At 37.8% G+C, this 14925-nt stretch overlaps 1 protein-coding gene and 1 long non-coding RNA gene across 5 annotated transcripts; both read right to left on the bottom strand.

Annotated features, from left to right (window-relative positions):
* Positions 1–1016: 1016 nt before the first annotated feature.
* Positions 1017–1726, bottom strand: LOC124195421. The gene is made up of 4 exons (XR_006875188.1): positions 1696–1726; positions 1450–1587; positions 1146–1299; positions 1017–1071 (listed from the first exon to the last, which is right to left on the bottom strand). It is a non-coding gene; the product is annotated as an uncharacterized LOC124195421 (long non-coding RNA).
* A 2826-nt stretch (positions 1727–4552) lies between these two features.
* LOC124196528 (dedicator of cytokinesis protein 9-like) lies at positions 4553–14891 on the bottom strand. 4 transcript variants are annotated; one of them, XM_046591651.1, is made up of 34 exons: positions 14768–14887; positions 14367–14521; positions 14195–14311; positions 13954–14126; positions 13590–13886; positions 13351–13520; positions 13112–13281; positions 12907–13050; positions 12665–12850; positions 12432–12598; positions 12209–12367; positions 12057–12136; positions 11738–11991; positions 11311–11661; positions 11050–11247; positions 10553–10615; positions 10267–10296; positions 9810–10058; positions 9600–9740; positions 9378–9524; positions 8926–9303; positions 8632–8861; positions 8474–8571; positions 8205–8409; positions 7805–8136; positions 7462–7734; positions 7116–7397; positions 6700–7050; positions 6373–6635; positions 6147–6293; positions 5875–6085; positions 5524–5696; positions 5349–5464; positions 4553–5263 (listed from the first exon to the last, which is right to left on the bottom strand). In XM_046591651.1, exons 2-34 carry the CDS (start codon positions 14463–14465, stop codon positions 5020–5022), a joined length of 6498 nt encoding a protein of 2165 aa, XP_046447607.1. In that variant the 5' UTR covers positions 14466–14521; positions 14768–14887; the 3' UTR covers positions 4553–5019. The 4 variants fall into 4 exon arrangements, with proteins under 4 accessions (XP_046447607.1, XP_046447609.1, XP_046447610.1 ...); XM_046591653.1 differs by having other exon boundaries at positions 14764–14871; XM_046591654.1 differs by lacking the exon at positions 10267–10296 and having other exon boundaries at positions 14768–14891.
* Positions 14892–14925: the final 34 nt, after the last annotated feature.

The raw sequence follows: 14925 nt of genomic DNA, 5'->3' as shown, positions 1-14925 counted from the left end.
GTATCCCTACCAATCAATCTCCAAACCCCACGAACATAAACCTTCCAATCCTTCAAACCCCCAAAACATACACTTACCAACCCTTACATTTATACCCATAACCCTATAAACCAATGTTAAACCTTAACCATATAATATCAGTAATCAATAAAAATAAATATATTGCATAAACCAATTTTTATTATCTTTTTAAAATGTTCGACAAATTCAATAAACAGAGTCTCCGGTTCAAGACGTTTTTCTTCTGTACGAGTTAAACGCAACCCGCCACCACCGCTGCGGCAATGAGACAAAAAGCGATGGTTTAGTTTTGCGGAAATCTGCGTCAGTCAAGTTACAAATTTTTCTAACTCAACAACTTCTGTCGAATTTTGCATCTAGTCTACTGGTGCAAATAGCGATCCTATGTGTTTGGTAGTTAAAAAGATGGTTGTTTAAAAAACAAACAATGGTGAGTTTTTTTGGCTTCAGAACATCCCATTGTTTGTTTTTTAAACAACCATTTTCTTAACTACCAAACACATGGAATCGCGATTTGCACTAATAGACTAGATGCAAAAATTCTACACGAGTTGTTGAATTAGAAAAATTTGTAACTTGACTGACGGAGATTTGCGCAAATAATAAACCATGGCTTTTTGTTTCATTGGGTAGTGGGTTGCATTGTTTAACTCGCACATGCTGTTATAGGACATGTCTACGGCCCCCAGAGATATTTATCTGGACCGAGAAGAAGAGAGAAGTACGAGGCAAGTTTTACTGGGGAGATGTAGTCATACTAGGCTTCCGGGTTAGACTCATGACCCTCCAAAAGTTTTCATCGGATCATGCGCCTTCCAAGTCCCCGTTCGACCAGAGCCCTCCCCTCCTCCTGGTTTCACAGCGGGTGAGTGACCACCGGCGGGCGTTGGTTAGTGGTTAGTTAGGGAAACGGGGCCACAGAAAAGAAGGGAGCCCAGATATGCACTTGTAATTGAATCTAACTACACAATTTATCAGTCTTGGATTACAGCATTCTCTCGTTGGTTTTCACCAGTGGATGAAGTCCATGACAAGTAGCGAAGGATTACCCTGTAAGCAAAATGAACATTTACTTGGATGGCAATTTAATATTCAAACAAGATTGTAGCGACAGAAAACAATACCTCAAATAAAGATGGCCCGCTTAGGAAAGTATAAAGGGAGATTCAAGGGTAGCAGCCAACGGGTTAGCAAACAAGGAATCTTGTTGACTTTCTTGAAAGGACATGACTTCTCATAAAGTCTGCCATGCAAATTTAGAAACCTGGAGTTTAGAACCTGTAAATAAAAAAAGAAAAATAAGTTACCTGGTTTATAATTTGTGTCATCAATGTGCTTTATGTCTATGATCTAAAAGAATAAACAATTATCAGTATACACTAAAAAGCGTCTCTTAAACATTAGATAGACGTAAGTGGAGATCAATACTTTGAATACATATTAGACTGCAACAGAAAAAGTTCAGTGACATGATCAGTGAACTTGCACATGAAACCACCGATCAGTTATCCAATCTTCTTTCGAAAGATGAAATGAGAGATTGCTCTATGCTGGGCCGTTGGTGATCTAGCAAGTCCAATACAAACAACAGATAATTATGACTCCTAATAAAAGACGAGAAGAATATATGTTTCAGCAATACATGAAATGGATAAAACTAGTGTTGGTTATTACCTGTATCATTTCGATGGCACATTCAGTAGAATACTATGATTTTGGGTAGAATCTATTGCAACGAAATCTTTCGTTGCACTAACTAGCCATTTTGGCTATTGCAACGAAATCTTTCGTTGCACTAACTACAGATATTGACTATTGCAACGAAAGATTTATTTTTTAAACATAATAAGAAGAAGAAGGAAACCATTATATTAAATAAAAAAAAAATTTCTTTTTTTTACGAAATTCGACTTAAACTGTCATTCTGTGAAATTGTTTGACTTCGACTGTGGCGCTGATTTGAAAATTTTTTTTACATATTTTTTTGTAATATGTGTCAATTTTATGTTGTGATAGGTTTATCAAGTAACCATGAAGTAACCTTCTTTTCGACATTGTCTCAGTGTGTAGGCTATAATTTATATTTCTGATGGTGCTAAAAAGTTGTACCCTTTAGGTTACCATCAAATTTTAATCTAAAATAATTAAATAACATTTGACGTTTTCTATTTTCAAAATTCTTTGCAATGGGACTCTCTTCTATGATTTGGCCATTCCCGGCAGGTACAACCTCGGTTCGATTACTCAACTTTTTTCTTGTACATTACATGCACATTGGGAAGATGTTATCACAGTCTGACCTCAGTGGACTACCATCACCAGTTACTAAATGAAGTTTACTTTCATCATGACAGGGAAATGTAGAATGGGGAAGTGTTGAATCTTTGAGCCGACCGACAAATCGACAAGAGCTAGCTTTTTCCCTCCTGCTTCCCAGTGCTTGCCAAAGTTCGTTTGCCGGCTTAAATTCACGACGACCTTAAAAACTTCCAGGTTAGCAGGGGAGGGGGGAAATCCAGCTGTAAAGAATCAAGGGAAAGATGGAACCAACGACGCTTCCCCAGTTCTAAGTTACTCTGCCTTATTTAATGATGAAAGTATAATGAATTTATGTACAGGAGTAGCCGAGTAGGCTAATAGTGGTACACTGTTGAGTGTCTTCCAAATCTGCATAAGTCTGCCTAGTAATTGAAAAACATAGAATGTCGAAAGTTAAAAATTAAAATTGGATGGTAACCCTTTAAGAGTACAAGTTGTTAGAAATGAAGGTTACTTGATGGTTACTCGATAAATCTATCACAGCATAAAAAATTGAAGCATAATATAAAAAAAATAAAATATGTAAAAAAAATATTTTAAAAAATCAATCAGCGCCACAGTCGAAGCATGAAGGAGGAATGGGTCGAAGCGGCACAGCATGACAGAAGTCAAATTTCGTAAAAAAAAAAAATTGTTTTTCGATTTAATATGATGGTTTCCTTCTTCTATTTAAAAAACAAAATCTTTCGTTGCAATAGCTAAAATGGCTAGTTAGTGCAACGAAAGATTTCGTTGCAATAGCCAAAATGGCTAGTTAGTGCAACGAAAGATTTCGTTGCAATAGATTCTACCATGATTTTGAACAAAATAGTTAACGGTGGCTGCACACGGCCACGACCCTTTCACGTTTCCTCCTACAAGTTGATAAGAAACAATAAGGTTATCCAACATATACACGGAATAGAACACATCACCGACAAGTTAGAGACGAAATCACTCGAATTTACCTATGAATTCATTGGTAATTTTCGAAGAAAGGATAGCTTAACTTTTGACTGCTTTTGACAACAAACCGCCATTCCATAATTGACACAATCAACACGCCATCTATTTGACACGTCTCAAAACTCAGTATTTGCAGGTGGTCTTAAGATACTCACAACACTTGAAAAAGTCATATTTGTTTGCTTAAACCTAGCCTTCAGTCCTTAGAACTGTACAGAAAACAATGCTCACTTGCTAGTTTTATGTAAATTTTCCGGAAGCATACCGGAAGTAAGCGATAGCGCCCTAACCATTGAGATGCCGACCAAATAAACCAAATATTCGTGATCTCCGTGAAATTTGGGGTCGATTTGGTGTAATTTAAACGAAATCCAGAATTTGATCAAAATCGAGAATTTTCCTGAACTATATAGTTCAGGAAAATTCTTGAAACCGGAAGTATGCGTACGTACAAAAAGAAACATGAACTTTACCACAAATTTGACGAGGATCACGAATATGTGGTTCTTTTGTTCGTCAGATGAATATTTACTTAACTACTGACTGAAATGAGATAACCGGAAGTAGAAAAAAAGAACACATATATAAAATCTAACAAGTGAGCTTTGTTGCTGAAACAGAAACCGACAATTATCACTGAAAATTTCCATATAGTAGCAGCGAGAAACTTATCCTGAGATGAGCAAAGTAAACTTATTAAATCAACTAAACTGAACGGAAAATCAGATCAAAGGCTGTGTCGTCTGGCGTCGGAAAAAATAAACGCTTAACAGTAACATAAAAAAAACAATGTCTGCTCTAGCTCGTTGACACTCAGTTGAAAGAACTAACAAACAAAGGCAAGTAACTTTGATACTCACGCAATATTTTCTCCAAGATACATGGTGACTTGCGACTTTTCTTCAGGTTCAGTTAATACTCCCTTAAACCACACTTTAACTGGGCTAACTTTAAATATGCCAGCAATACCCAACGACGAAGGTTGGTAATACTCAATTTGCTAAAACAAACATTACAAAATGTTCACCTAATATTGCATCGAAACGTGAAAGACGGACCACTAAACAACAACTACCAGACACGACGCAATGTGGGGAATGGCAGCCATTGTTGTTATTAAACTGCAGTGGCACCTAGTGGGGGATTCCTGAAACTTTCTTTCCTCCAATCCAAAGTGTTGAAAAAATCGTTTTTTAAATATTGTGTTTACGAATTTCAGCAACCTTAATATAATGCTCCTTAATCTTTAAATAAAAGTTCCTTAAAGCAGAGTCAACATATGTATTCTAGAAAAATCAACAACGTCACAAAGATATTATACAGATGCGGCCGCTGTATACAGGTTTCCGTGAAGTTGAGAAAGTTTTTTGGGTCAAGCGAAGCCATCTTACATTATTAGAAGAGATTTTACACAATTAAATTCAGTTTGATGCTACTTTGGATTGTTACTATCCAACGTAGCAATGCGACGGAATTGAAAGGTCTACAATTGAGATTAATATAGGCTTTACTGGAACTGTGTCAGTTGTAAAAGGGAGATTCCAATATGGCAATATCTCTCGAAGAAACAAATATACCCTGGAGCCGGAAGTACAATTGACGACTAATTAACATTCGACACACATCATTTGATACTACTCCTCTACAGCAATAGTGCTGATTAGCAAGCAGTTTTCGATGCAAAATGTACTTGTCTTTGGGAGTAAACAGAAAGAAAAATCGAAGAAAAACTACTCAAGCATCGGTAGAGTTATTAACACCACTTGAAAATACCAACACAGAGTTTCGTTTAAGGAAAGGATTCGAACTTATTGAACCGTCCCAGTCTCTATTCAATGACGGATCATCAAAAATCTCGCCTAGAGAATTAACCAAATCTCGAAAGCTTGTACGTAGAGCCTCGTGATATTCACGCTGATCTGGTAAGATTAGCTTTCCATTTAATTCTAGGGCGGCCCCGCATATATGCACAAAATCCCTGCAATAAGTTGAAGCAATATTTAAATGGAACGTCACTACATCAACATTTACTTCACAATCTAGCAGTGATAAGTGTATCATACCTATAAAGCTCCTGTAATTGCTGGATTTGTTCATCCGGGTAATTTTGGGTGTTATGGACCAGAAACGCTGACGCGTACGCTAGTGGTCCGGCATTAACTTGGACGCTGATGCTTCCCTGGAAAAGTAAATCTAAGTAATACAAGGCAGTCAACAAAATCCACCATTTTTGCAAACCTGCAGTCGTAATTGCAACTTCTTTAAGTCTGTAGGCACTGTCCGTACCGCCTCCGCAATGTCCTTGACGCGCAAGCGCATTTCATCCAAAGCAACTTCGATCGGTGAGAGATCGTAAAATTCACGTTGGATAACCCTCAATCGTTTTTTAATGTAAGGGAAGCTATACTGAGCTAAAAATAACGAAAAAAAAATCAGATTAGTTTCTTTAAACAATAATTTACTAGTAGTGGAATTAGGAAGCTTTTCACTCTGACAATACAAAGTGTTTTAAAAATCATTTTTGTCGTGGCATCACATATTGAATGTCTTCATGCCGCGACTTTGAGTTTTATAGAAATATTTGCTTACTAGTCAAAATAATTCGTTTCTTGCACTGGTCTTCAGGAGATCCTCTGACTCGCCCATCGGTAGTAAATGGAATTTCATACATAAAGCGATTAATATTGTGGTTGCGTTCATACTCCGTAACACGCTCAGTCAAATCATTCTCCTCAAAATACGGAACGACATGCGTGATTTGAACGTACGCCATCTGCGGTTCCATATCTTTATCTTCAATCTAAATCGAATTAATGAAATCAGCAAAACTCTTTCATTTAGCGGTTACATAACTAACATACTGGGTTCGAGTCCATTGCTAACTTCACCCGTTCCGTGCCAAATTTTGCACAATACATCCTGTTTAAACGTTCGGCGATTTCTGACAAATTTGTCACTTTTGGTTCTTTATAGATGTACTCGGTACCGGCTTCGTCTCCGAATCGGGCCTGAAAAGGTAACAACAAAGTGCAAAAACATTAAAATAAACTTAACAGTAACGAACACAAATGAATTTACTTGAAATACCTTTCCATACAGTGCAACTCGGTAGTAAGTACCAAGCAACCGTTTCCCAGTTCGATTTACTTCATTGGCTCGAGAACACGCCTGGGAAAGGACACTAAAACACTCAGCTAATGCAACGTAGTCCCTCTGTTTTTCATAAGTTGGTAGAATAAGTCGGTAAATTTCGAGTTGCATTTCGTAGCGTTCAGCTTTTTCTACCGCACGGCTACATTCTTCCAACTGTTCGAGTAGCATGGCTTCGTCATACTGAGTATCATGGATTCCTGAAAAAGAGAGTTCATTCATCATAAAATAATTTTAATAGTCATATGCGCCTTAGATGTAAACCTGTGTCTAAACGAAGGTTGCTCTCATCTTGAACAATATTAGGTGACAAGGAACTAAAGGTTTCGCATCCCTGTTGTCGGAGTCCTCTGCGGTACAGGTACTCGGTTATGAGAGCTGCTACATGAATTCGGCACTGGGCAACTTCGGACCAATTCCCCAAGCGAGTATGATGATGAGCCATTGTTTCCAACCAAGTTTTTCTTAGTTCAGGCGTGGCAGAATATGAATTAGCAAGACTATGCTGCAGATCAATAAGCAGTTCGGGGTCTTGGGCTTGTTGGCGCATCTGTAAAGTTGCTCTAAGTACCGTCTGTGCCCTCTTTGTCAAGTCACGAACTTCCCCGGGGAAAACTGCAACAAATAAATTATTATATGACTACTATACTTAAAGGTGACGATACAAGTTTGAAACCTACCAGTAGATTGCATAGCTTTATCGCTGCTTGCGAATCCGTTTATGACATTGAGACTCTCTCCAAAGCGAGTGCTATTCAAACCACCAATTTCTCCAAGCAACTGGGATACAGAAATGATCACCTGCAGGTGAACTCTTGTTAAGGCTTTTTGCCCACTGAACTCGAAGTTGCTACGCATTAGCAAGTAAAGGACGGCGCAAGCTTCTTGTCGCACCAATGACAATTTACTAGCACAACACCGTAACAGCTCACAGCATAAGCGACCGCAAAGCCAAGCATTACCTATAGTCATAACAGAAAATGGTAAATAATGTGTGAAATTGGTCAAATCAAATAAAGACGATACCTTGGTAAAGTGCTAGAGGAAAACTATTGATGAACGCCCGCAGAGCTGCGAACACATGCTTCGAAAGACTTTCAGACTGACCAATTTGAAGGAACGACAAGTAGATGTCTAAAACTTTTCTCATTAAGGGGTTATCCCCATCTTCACTCAGTAACGCCTCCTTGAAATGAAGGCAGAAGAGACCTACTGCATCAAGAACTATCAGGCCAACCTCGATTGTCAAATTTGATTCTAATAAAGATCGGTAAGTGCTGTCGCCATCCGAACAAGAACCTGGATTAAAAAATAACTTCATTAAAAATGCTGAAAGAAAGAAAAGCATTCATTAGATCAGTAATATTACTTCCGTCGGGTTCGTAGCATGTTGATGGTCTGGATCCAAACACAGGTGGAGGAACGCGAGGCGGAAGAGTTGAGGATTTAGATGAATTTCCGTCACCCATAATCCCAAAACGCTTTCTTCCCATATATTTGAACTGTCTCAAACTCAGTTCTAATATATGGAAGAAGCAAATAAGGTCATGCTGCGAGGCATTGTGCCACCACGCAATTAATGCCCCCTCGTCGGCGTGTCTCAGGACGTACATCAGGCACAAAAGTACTTCCTTTACTTCGTCCGGTTGTAACTTGTCGTAACGTATAACTGGTGTGTTAGAAATTACGAGGCTGGCATTTCTAAACAAGAGAAAAATGTTGATACATTTTTTACTTAAAGATTTTAAGAAGAACCGAATACTAAATACCTTGAGTGAGTTTTTATTTTGTCTTTGTCCGTTTTTTCAGTGTCAGTAGACTCCCTAGGAGCTCCTTGAACCCCTTTTTCACTTTCAGGTGATTCACGAACTGTAGATCTATCCAACGACATTGTGGAAGAGCTGTCTGATTCTCCTAGACTGCCTACTGAGCCACCGTTAGTCAAAGTTGCCTGACTGCTAGAACATGGAACCCCTAGTGTAAAAAACAGAATAATAAAACAACTTTTATATGCCGAAAACGAATTAATTTGCAGTACCTTGACCAGCAATTATGGCTAAATATGAAGAATTTCTATTAGGGTTGAAGTCAGATCGGACTGGAGATGAAGTCTGGGACAAAGGAGTTCCAGGATTTCTGAAACAGAATTCGCTCGGTATGAAAAGGAACTTGAGATTGAATTTTTAAGTGTTATACCGTTTCCACGAGTTTACTGGTGTCAAAACAGGTGGTCGAATGTTTCTTGGCAAAGATAATGATTTCCCAGTTTTTACAGAGGGACTCGCAATACTAGAAAAGCCAATAGCTGAAGCAGTTGAACTGGACGGACCCGTGGATTCCACAGACAAAACATTTAATCTGTTCCAGTTGTCAAGTACAATGAAAATCCAAGGCAAATAAAGTGATGCGATTCGGCTCTGATGTCCCTAGGATGAATAAAGTCAAAAATTTAAATTTACGGTACATAATAAAAGAATGAAGGAAAATTACTTTATTTTGATAACGATCATCCAGTTCATGTTTTGCTAGTAAATCCTTTAGGCATCTTAACGCAATTCTGCGAATGTCAGCCACTTCATTTAAGGCAGAACTGACCTCTTGCAAAATCAATCCGGCTAGATAATGACTTCGACAGAAAGAGTCGCACAACCGAAATTCCATGTCCAATTCCTTCATGCTTTTTTGCATGGCCGCCCAGTTTGGAGCGCGTGGGAAGTTTAAAGGGATGTAATGTTCATGGAAGCAAACCGATTGTAAGAACTGAAACTTAAGCTCATACAAAGCTCGAGGGTCGTCTGGTCGGAAAGTGTTCAAATAAATACTGACTAGTCTGAAAGCAAAACCTCGATCCATCAAAGACAGACATTTCTGTTTGCAAACAAAAAAGTTTTGACTTAAAATTAAATCAAGATAAACAAGTGGTTTTTTTGTAAATGTCTTACTTTGACGAATTCAGCTATCGCTAGATTTGCATGTCGAGTTTCGTCCGGCAAATCTTTATATTTAATTTGAATATGAGGTGAAATCGTTTCCACAAGACTCTCTACGTTGCGCATGTAATCCATATGAAATCGCTCTTGCCTCTGCATCTATTATTAAATTAGAAGAAAATATTATACGAATTTATCGATAAAAATTTCTTTTTTCAAAATGCCAATCCTTACTTTAATTCTCCCGCTTTCCAGGATATGCTGAGCCATACTGCGTGTAATGAGTTTGAGAAAGAAATTGGCGTGTCGAAGGAACTTGTGCATAACCAAAAAGTCGGTGTTCGAAGGTCGTAAAAGGACGCACAACGTTTTAACCTGATAAATCAAAATAGTTTAAGGTATCGTTTCTAGATTAAGAGAAAGAACTCGAACTGATTAGGTTACCATCTCTTCGTGAACTGTCGCTTTGTTTGCCGATTCCGTCAGAGTTGGTGTAACAAACACATACTCCAAGTAGGCATCCAAAATGTTTGCTTTCTCGAATTCGTGAAGTTGGTTGACAATGTGGATAAGTACTTTAATTACATTGACGGACAACTCCTCGCTGTTAATACGGACCATGAGCCACATTAGTTGGTTTAAAACCACTGGGAGGTGATGGACTACTTCAGTCACATCAACAGCATGTAAAGCCTGTTCAAATAATACAAAATTGTTAAAAGGGATGCAATTTTCCGGTTGGTCCCTTTAAAGATACAGAACATCCAACCAATTAACCGCATGCAAGACCGAAAAAAATAAAGATTGAACTAAATCACAACCAAGAGATTATAGCTACAAGCTTGAACAGAATGTGAATTCAAACTGCATGCATAGAGGATTAACATATTAATTCTCCCACCTTGACGATCTTGGACACGAAGTCCGAAGCCTGTCGAACAAAATATTGGTTAAAAATCAAAATACGATGGTAAAATTTGTGAGGGATAAATTAGAACTCCAAGTTAAATTGCAAAGATTAAAATAATAACAAGCAATCTTTTTTTGACGTGAAATTAAAATGGTTGAATAACGTAGCACTCATGGCATATCAATTGCAGCGAAATTGTTTGGTTGCAAAAACATTGAAAAACATGCGCTCTTTGGCGAACTTGTCGATAATAAATAAGTAAAAGTAAACAACATACCTTAACCAGCTTTGATAATTCACGAGATCCATTCTCCTGGATAGCAGGGCTTTTTGGCGCCTCCTGATTAATTTAATCACACACCAACTTAACGTTTTGAAGCATTGCTGACACTTACCATTTAAATTGGTAATGTACATAACATAAAACTTAATCTTAAAGCTGAATGTTAGAACAGCACAGTAGGACTAGATACATGTTATTAAATCAGGCAATCAAACAAACTGACAATCAAGTTAACTTCTTGTTAAATTGATGACGAAATGCATATTTTTCGAAGTAAAACAAAGGGAATTGGATTGCGCTAAAAAAAATCTTAACTTGGTTGCAGTTTCTACCTGATCTATTTTCGATGAGCCAATAACTCAATCAATTTAAACCGCAATCTGTCCCAAATCTTACCATTCCTGCACTTGATATGGGGATTATACTTTCCAAAAATTGCCTACTCATCGATTTGTGTTTCAAACATGTATGTATCCCAAATAGTAAATTACCTCTAGAGGTTTGTGAGCATCCAGCTCGGCTGCTGTAGGGAACAGAGAAGCAATTGAACGAGTTTCATTGAGCTTGGCCATATGGAGAAAGAAATTGTGCAAATGTTGATCTCGGGCCGTTACTGTAGACACAAGTTCAAGATGAACTTGAAAAATGGGTTTTTGACCATCAACCCACCGAATTTCAGGTCCGGCATACTAACAAATTGCACTATTAATTATCGAGTTAAACAAAAAATATGATTGATAATGATGTCTTACTCCTCTGCCTAATCCAAGGGGTTCGAACGATAGGTAACCAGGCGGGAGATGAGCTGATACTGGAAGGCTCTGCTGTTCTATTCGCAATCGTCCTTTATGCATCAGTGGCAGCCAACTGTAGCCAACCACTACTTCTGGACCAAGGACTTCTTTATTGTCACGATCTTTCTTTTGCTTGCTCAAATCGCAGGAAATGTGAAGAAAAGTAAAGAGCAGATGATGTTTGTTGTTCAACGATGTAGGCAAATTAATTTTGATTTCGTCCATCCAGCACGGCGACGTGATGTGATGAGAGACTGAGCACACCCACTGAGACACCATTTGCAACTGTCCCACTTGACCATAGATACTCTAAAATGTGGATTAAAAACAACAAATACTACTTTGACAATATTCTTGATTTTTTCTCCCCATTTCTTAAAATTACCTTCAATGGTTGAGCATCTTTTGCATCAGAGTCTCGTAGTTCAATCACACAAGCAATATTTCTTGCGCGATGGAAAGTTTTCTGGGTATCATATTTCAGACTACGAGGATAAACGTATAGATGATTGACGTAGCTCATATATGGAAAACCGTCTTCCACGCGGACAGTAGGAAACTCAGCAATTTCAATCGTAGGTTCTTGAACAGGTGGCAACGGAAATGGTTTGATGGGCACTAATGATGCAGTCAACATATCTATAAAAACGATTTGAATAGCAAAGTTATTGAATATTTATGGAACAGTAAGATTTGGCTTATACTTGGCATAGCTTCTTTAAGATGCTCAACAGTGACTCGAATCATTCCTGGGATAATTGTCAATCGGCTGAGTTTTTCTGGTCTGATCAAACACAACAAATTTTTAACATTGTAAATGGATGATGATTTCATGTAAAAAATACAATGAAAAAACCTTCTAAAATCATTCAGGGTTTTGATTAAATCTTCGTCAGAATTACGATGAGACTCTTGTCGATAAATAGTGGAGATTTCGCTTGTCGTATCAAGTTCACCAGATGAACGAAACAAGGGACGGGCAGCCCATGCAAAAGGCATTCGATATCGGCCTAATCTGAAAGGGTGAAGCAGAATTTAATCAAGGATATCTTATGAAATATTACATATTATGCGTTTACCTACTACAGTAGGAACGGGCTGATTTTTGTACTTTTAATCCGGTTTTGATATCCGAATTAGGTCTCACATAAGGTTCAGCAGAAGTCACGACAGATCCTTGCAGGATGGTCTCTATTCGGATAACTAAGAACACTTCGCTATGAATATGCCTTACACTGAAAACGGCCTGAAAATAATCACACAAAAGTAAAATTCTGCTAACTTAAAAAAAAAAAAAAAATGCAACACGCACTTGTTTAGGGAAAGCAAGCCAATCGCCTGGAATGTCAAAAATCTTATTTGGTTCGTCGGAATTTGCCTGTATTGATTGTATAACTGCTTTCATAAGTGGATGATTTACATCAGAGTGGAAATCTTCTGTAATTTTCTTATTTAATTTCAAGTCGTACAATGCCAAGGTTATAAAATACGGTTCAACCTAAGAAAAATCTTTTTTAAGCAAAAATATATCACTGGAATAAAAGAACGCCCTACCTGACCAAGCGGTCCTTTATCGCCATCAATTGGAGCCTGCAGACGGAAGTTGATAGATTCGCATCGTGCAAAGAAACGGTGACCAAAATTATCTTCAAAAGGCTTTACTTTAGTTTGCATAAAACTATCGCTTGCTCCAGGGAACTTAAATGAGATATTTGTGATTAAATGCGTTACTACTTTTTAGAAAGAAAAATATGTTTACCGGTTTAATTGGACTGAGATTAAAAAGTAAGTTGCGATTTTCCCTTCTTGCTAAACTAATAGACATCTCCGTTTCACGAGCATACTTGGTTAGCTGTGGATTCAAAGATGACTCAAGTGATCTTAAAGTGCCATAGGATGACGGAACTTTGGTTGATTTCAATGCAAGTTCTACATAGGTTTGTCGGAAAGAAATTCGAGAATTTCATGAACAAAAAATTTGTCTTTAGGATAACCTACCAGGATCGGGCAGACTTCTTCTGTCGTCACAAAATTGTTTGCTCGAATGCACTGCCATGCACAATTTCTCCAGCCAATTATTCAATTCACTTTCAGAGCTAGCTGCAAATACATAAGATCGTTGATTGACCAAACGCAACTGGAATCCGAATTTGTTCTTTCTTTTGTTCCTTCACGTGAAAATGGAATGTGATACATGAATTTTCTGACAATAATTTAGTTAAAGTTTATAAACTTACGCTACAACATCCTCGCATTCATCAAGGCTTATGGAAAGCGCAGCATCCTGTTTTTTATCTTCCTTACAAATGTCAAGAAAATATGACCCAGTAATATCTTGGCGTAGTTTGCAAAATCTCCGCTTAAAGGATTTAGTTGCAATATTAGCAAACATCTTCTCTGAAGCTCCTTCAGGTCCCTTTAGTAGATATCCTTCTAAAGTAGGTGGGGATTCAGGAGAAAACATCTCATCATCTGCATCTCCCTCGACGTCGACTTCATGCTTGGGATCAGTAAGCAAACTAAGTCTCTCTAGCCTTCAAGGGAAAAAAAAATACTATTACTGAAAGCCAAATTAATATTTATACATGTAGGTTACCGTACCTTGGTAAATCAAGGCAGCTACCACTGTAGGCCCTATACTTGAATGAGAGTGTGGACCAATCACACGTGTAGAACTGCGCACACTTCTGTGTGAAATAGCTGCCTTCATTCTGAAGAATTTCTTCAGGAACTGTAGACTTGGTTGTGCGGCATTGTCTGGCTATTTTGCTTTGCTGAAAGAGAAATAAGAAATGATTTCCAACTCTTACTTTGTGAAATGATAAAAGAGACAAATACTTACAGATACATCTTCAGGTGGAAACAATAGAAGCTCTCTGTGAGGATCATTGTTAAAAATGATTCTATTTTTAGCTAGTACAGCTTCATAGTCAATAGGTTCAGCCCTTTGGGGCTTGCTCTGTTTAAGAAATTTTGTTAACAAAGAGACATGTTTTTAGCATGAACTGAATTACCTGTACAGCTGTTTCTCTGACAACTTGAGAAACTGATTCTCTGAGCTGTGCTGCCATACCTGGCTTTCTAAGGCCACGACTAAATTTCCGTTCAGCCATTCTTGCATTGCTGAATTGTCTAATATTGCATCCAAACACCAACTAGTCTCGGTTATCTATGGACAATTTTGAATATTGATGTGTATAAATTTCTTTTTTTGGGGAAGGGCAGAAAGACAAAAAAGGTCAACACACATTCAAGGCACACCTTATTCACATCAATTATACAAGCCTATTTTCTGGACTGGCACCAAGTGTACTACTTACAATGAATACTTCGGATACCAATACTTCAATGCCTCACTCGAAATAAAATATCTGAAATAGGTACCATATTATATACGAAAGCTAAATTTACCTACCAGGCATCCAGTTCTAATGTAAACAATCCTACTTTTTCAAAAAAGAATAAAACAGTGATTTTTCTTATATGGTGTGGAGAGTTTGGTTGTGCAGAAAAACAGCAGACTCAAACAGTATGCAGCACAACTAACGCCATCTAACATAATTCCGAAAAGTT

This window comes from Daphnia pulex, chromosome 6 (assembly GCF_021134715.1).
Source record: "Daphnia pulex isolate KAP4 chromosome 6, ASM2113471v1".
Classification (NCBI taxonomy): Eukaryota; Metazoa; Arthropoda; class Branchiopoda; order Diplostraca; family Daphniidae; genus Daphnia; species Daphnia pulex.
Note: the sequence above shows the minus strand (reverse complement) of the source record. Positions and strands in the feature narration are given on the sequence as shown.

Bases quoted from the DNA above. Each gene is read 5' to 3' on its own strand.
- LOC124196528 (XM_046591651.1), bottom strand. From the start codon at position 14,465: ATGGCTGAACGGAAATTTAGTCGTGGCCTTAGAAAGCCAGGTATGGCA. The intron at 8,572-8,631 runs GTATAACACTTA...ATTCTGTTTCAG, and splicing joins CCAGTAAACTCGTGGAAACG to AAATCCTGGAACTCCTTTGT. The intron at 6,636-6,699 runs GTTTACATCTAA...TCTCTTTTTCAG, and splicing joins CAACCTTCGTTTAGACACAG to GAATCCATGATACTCAGTAT.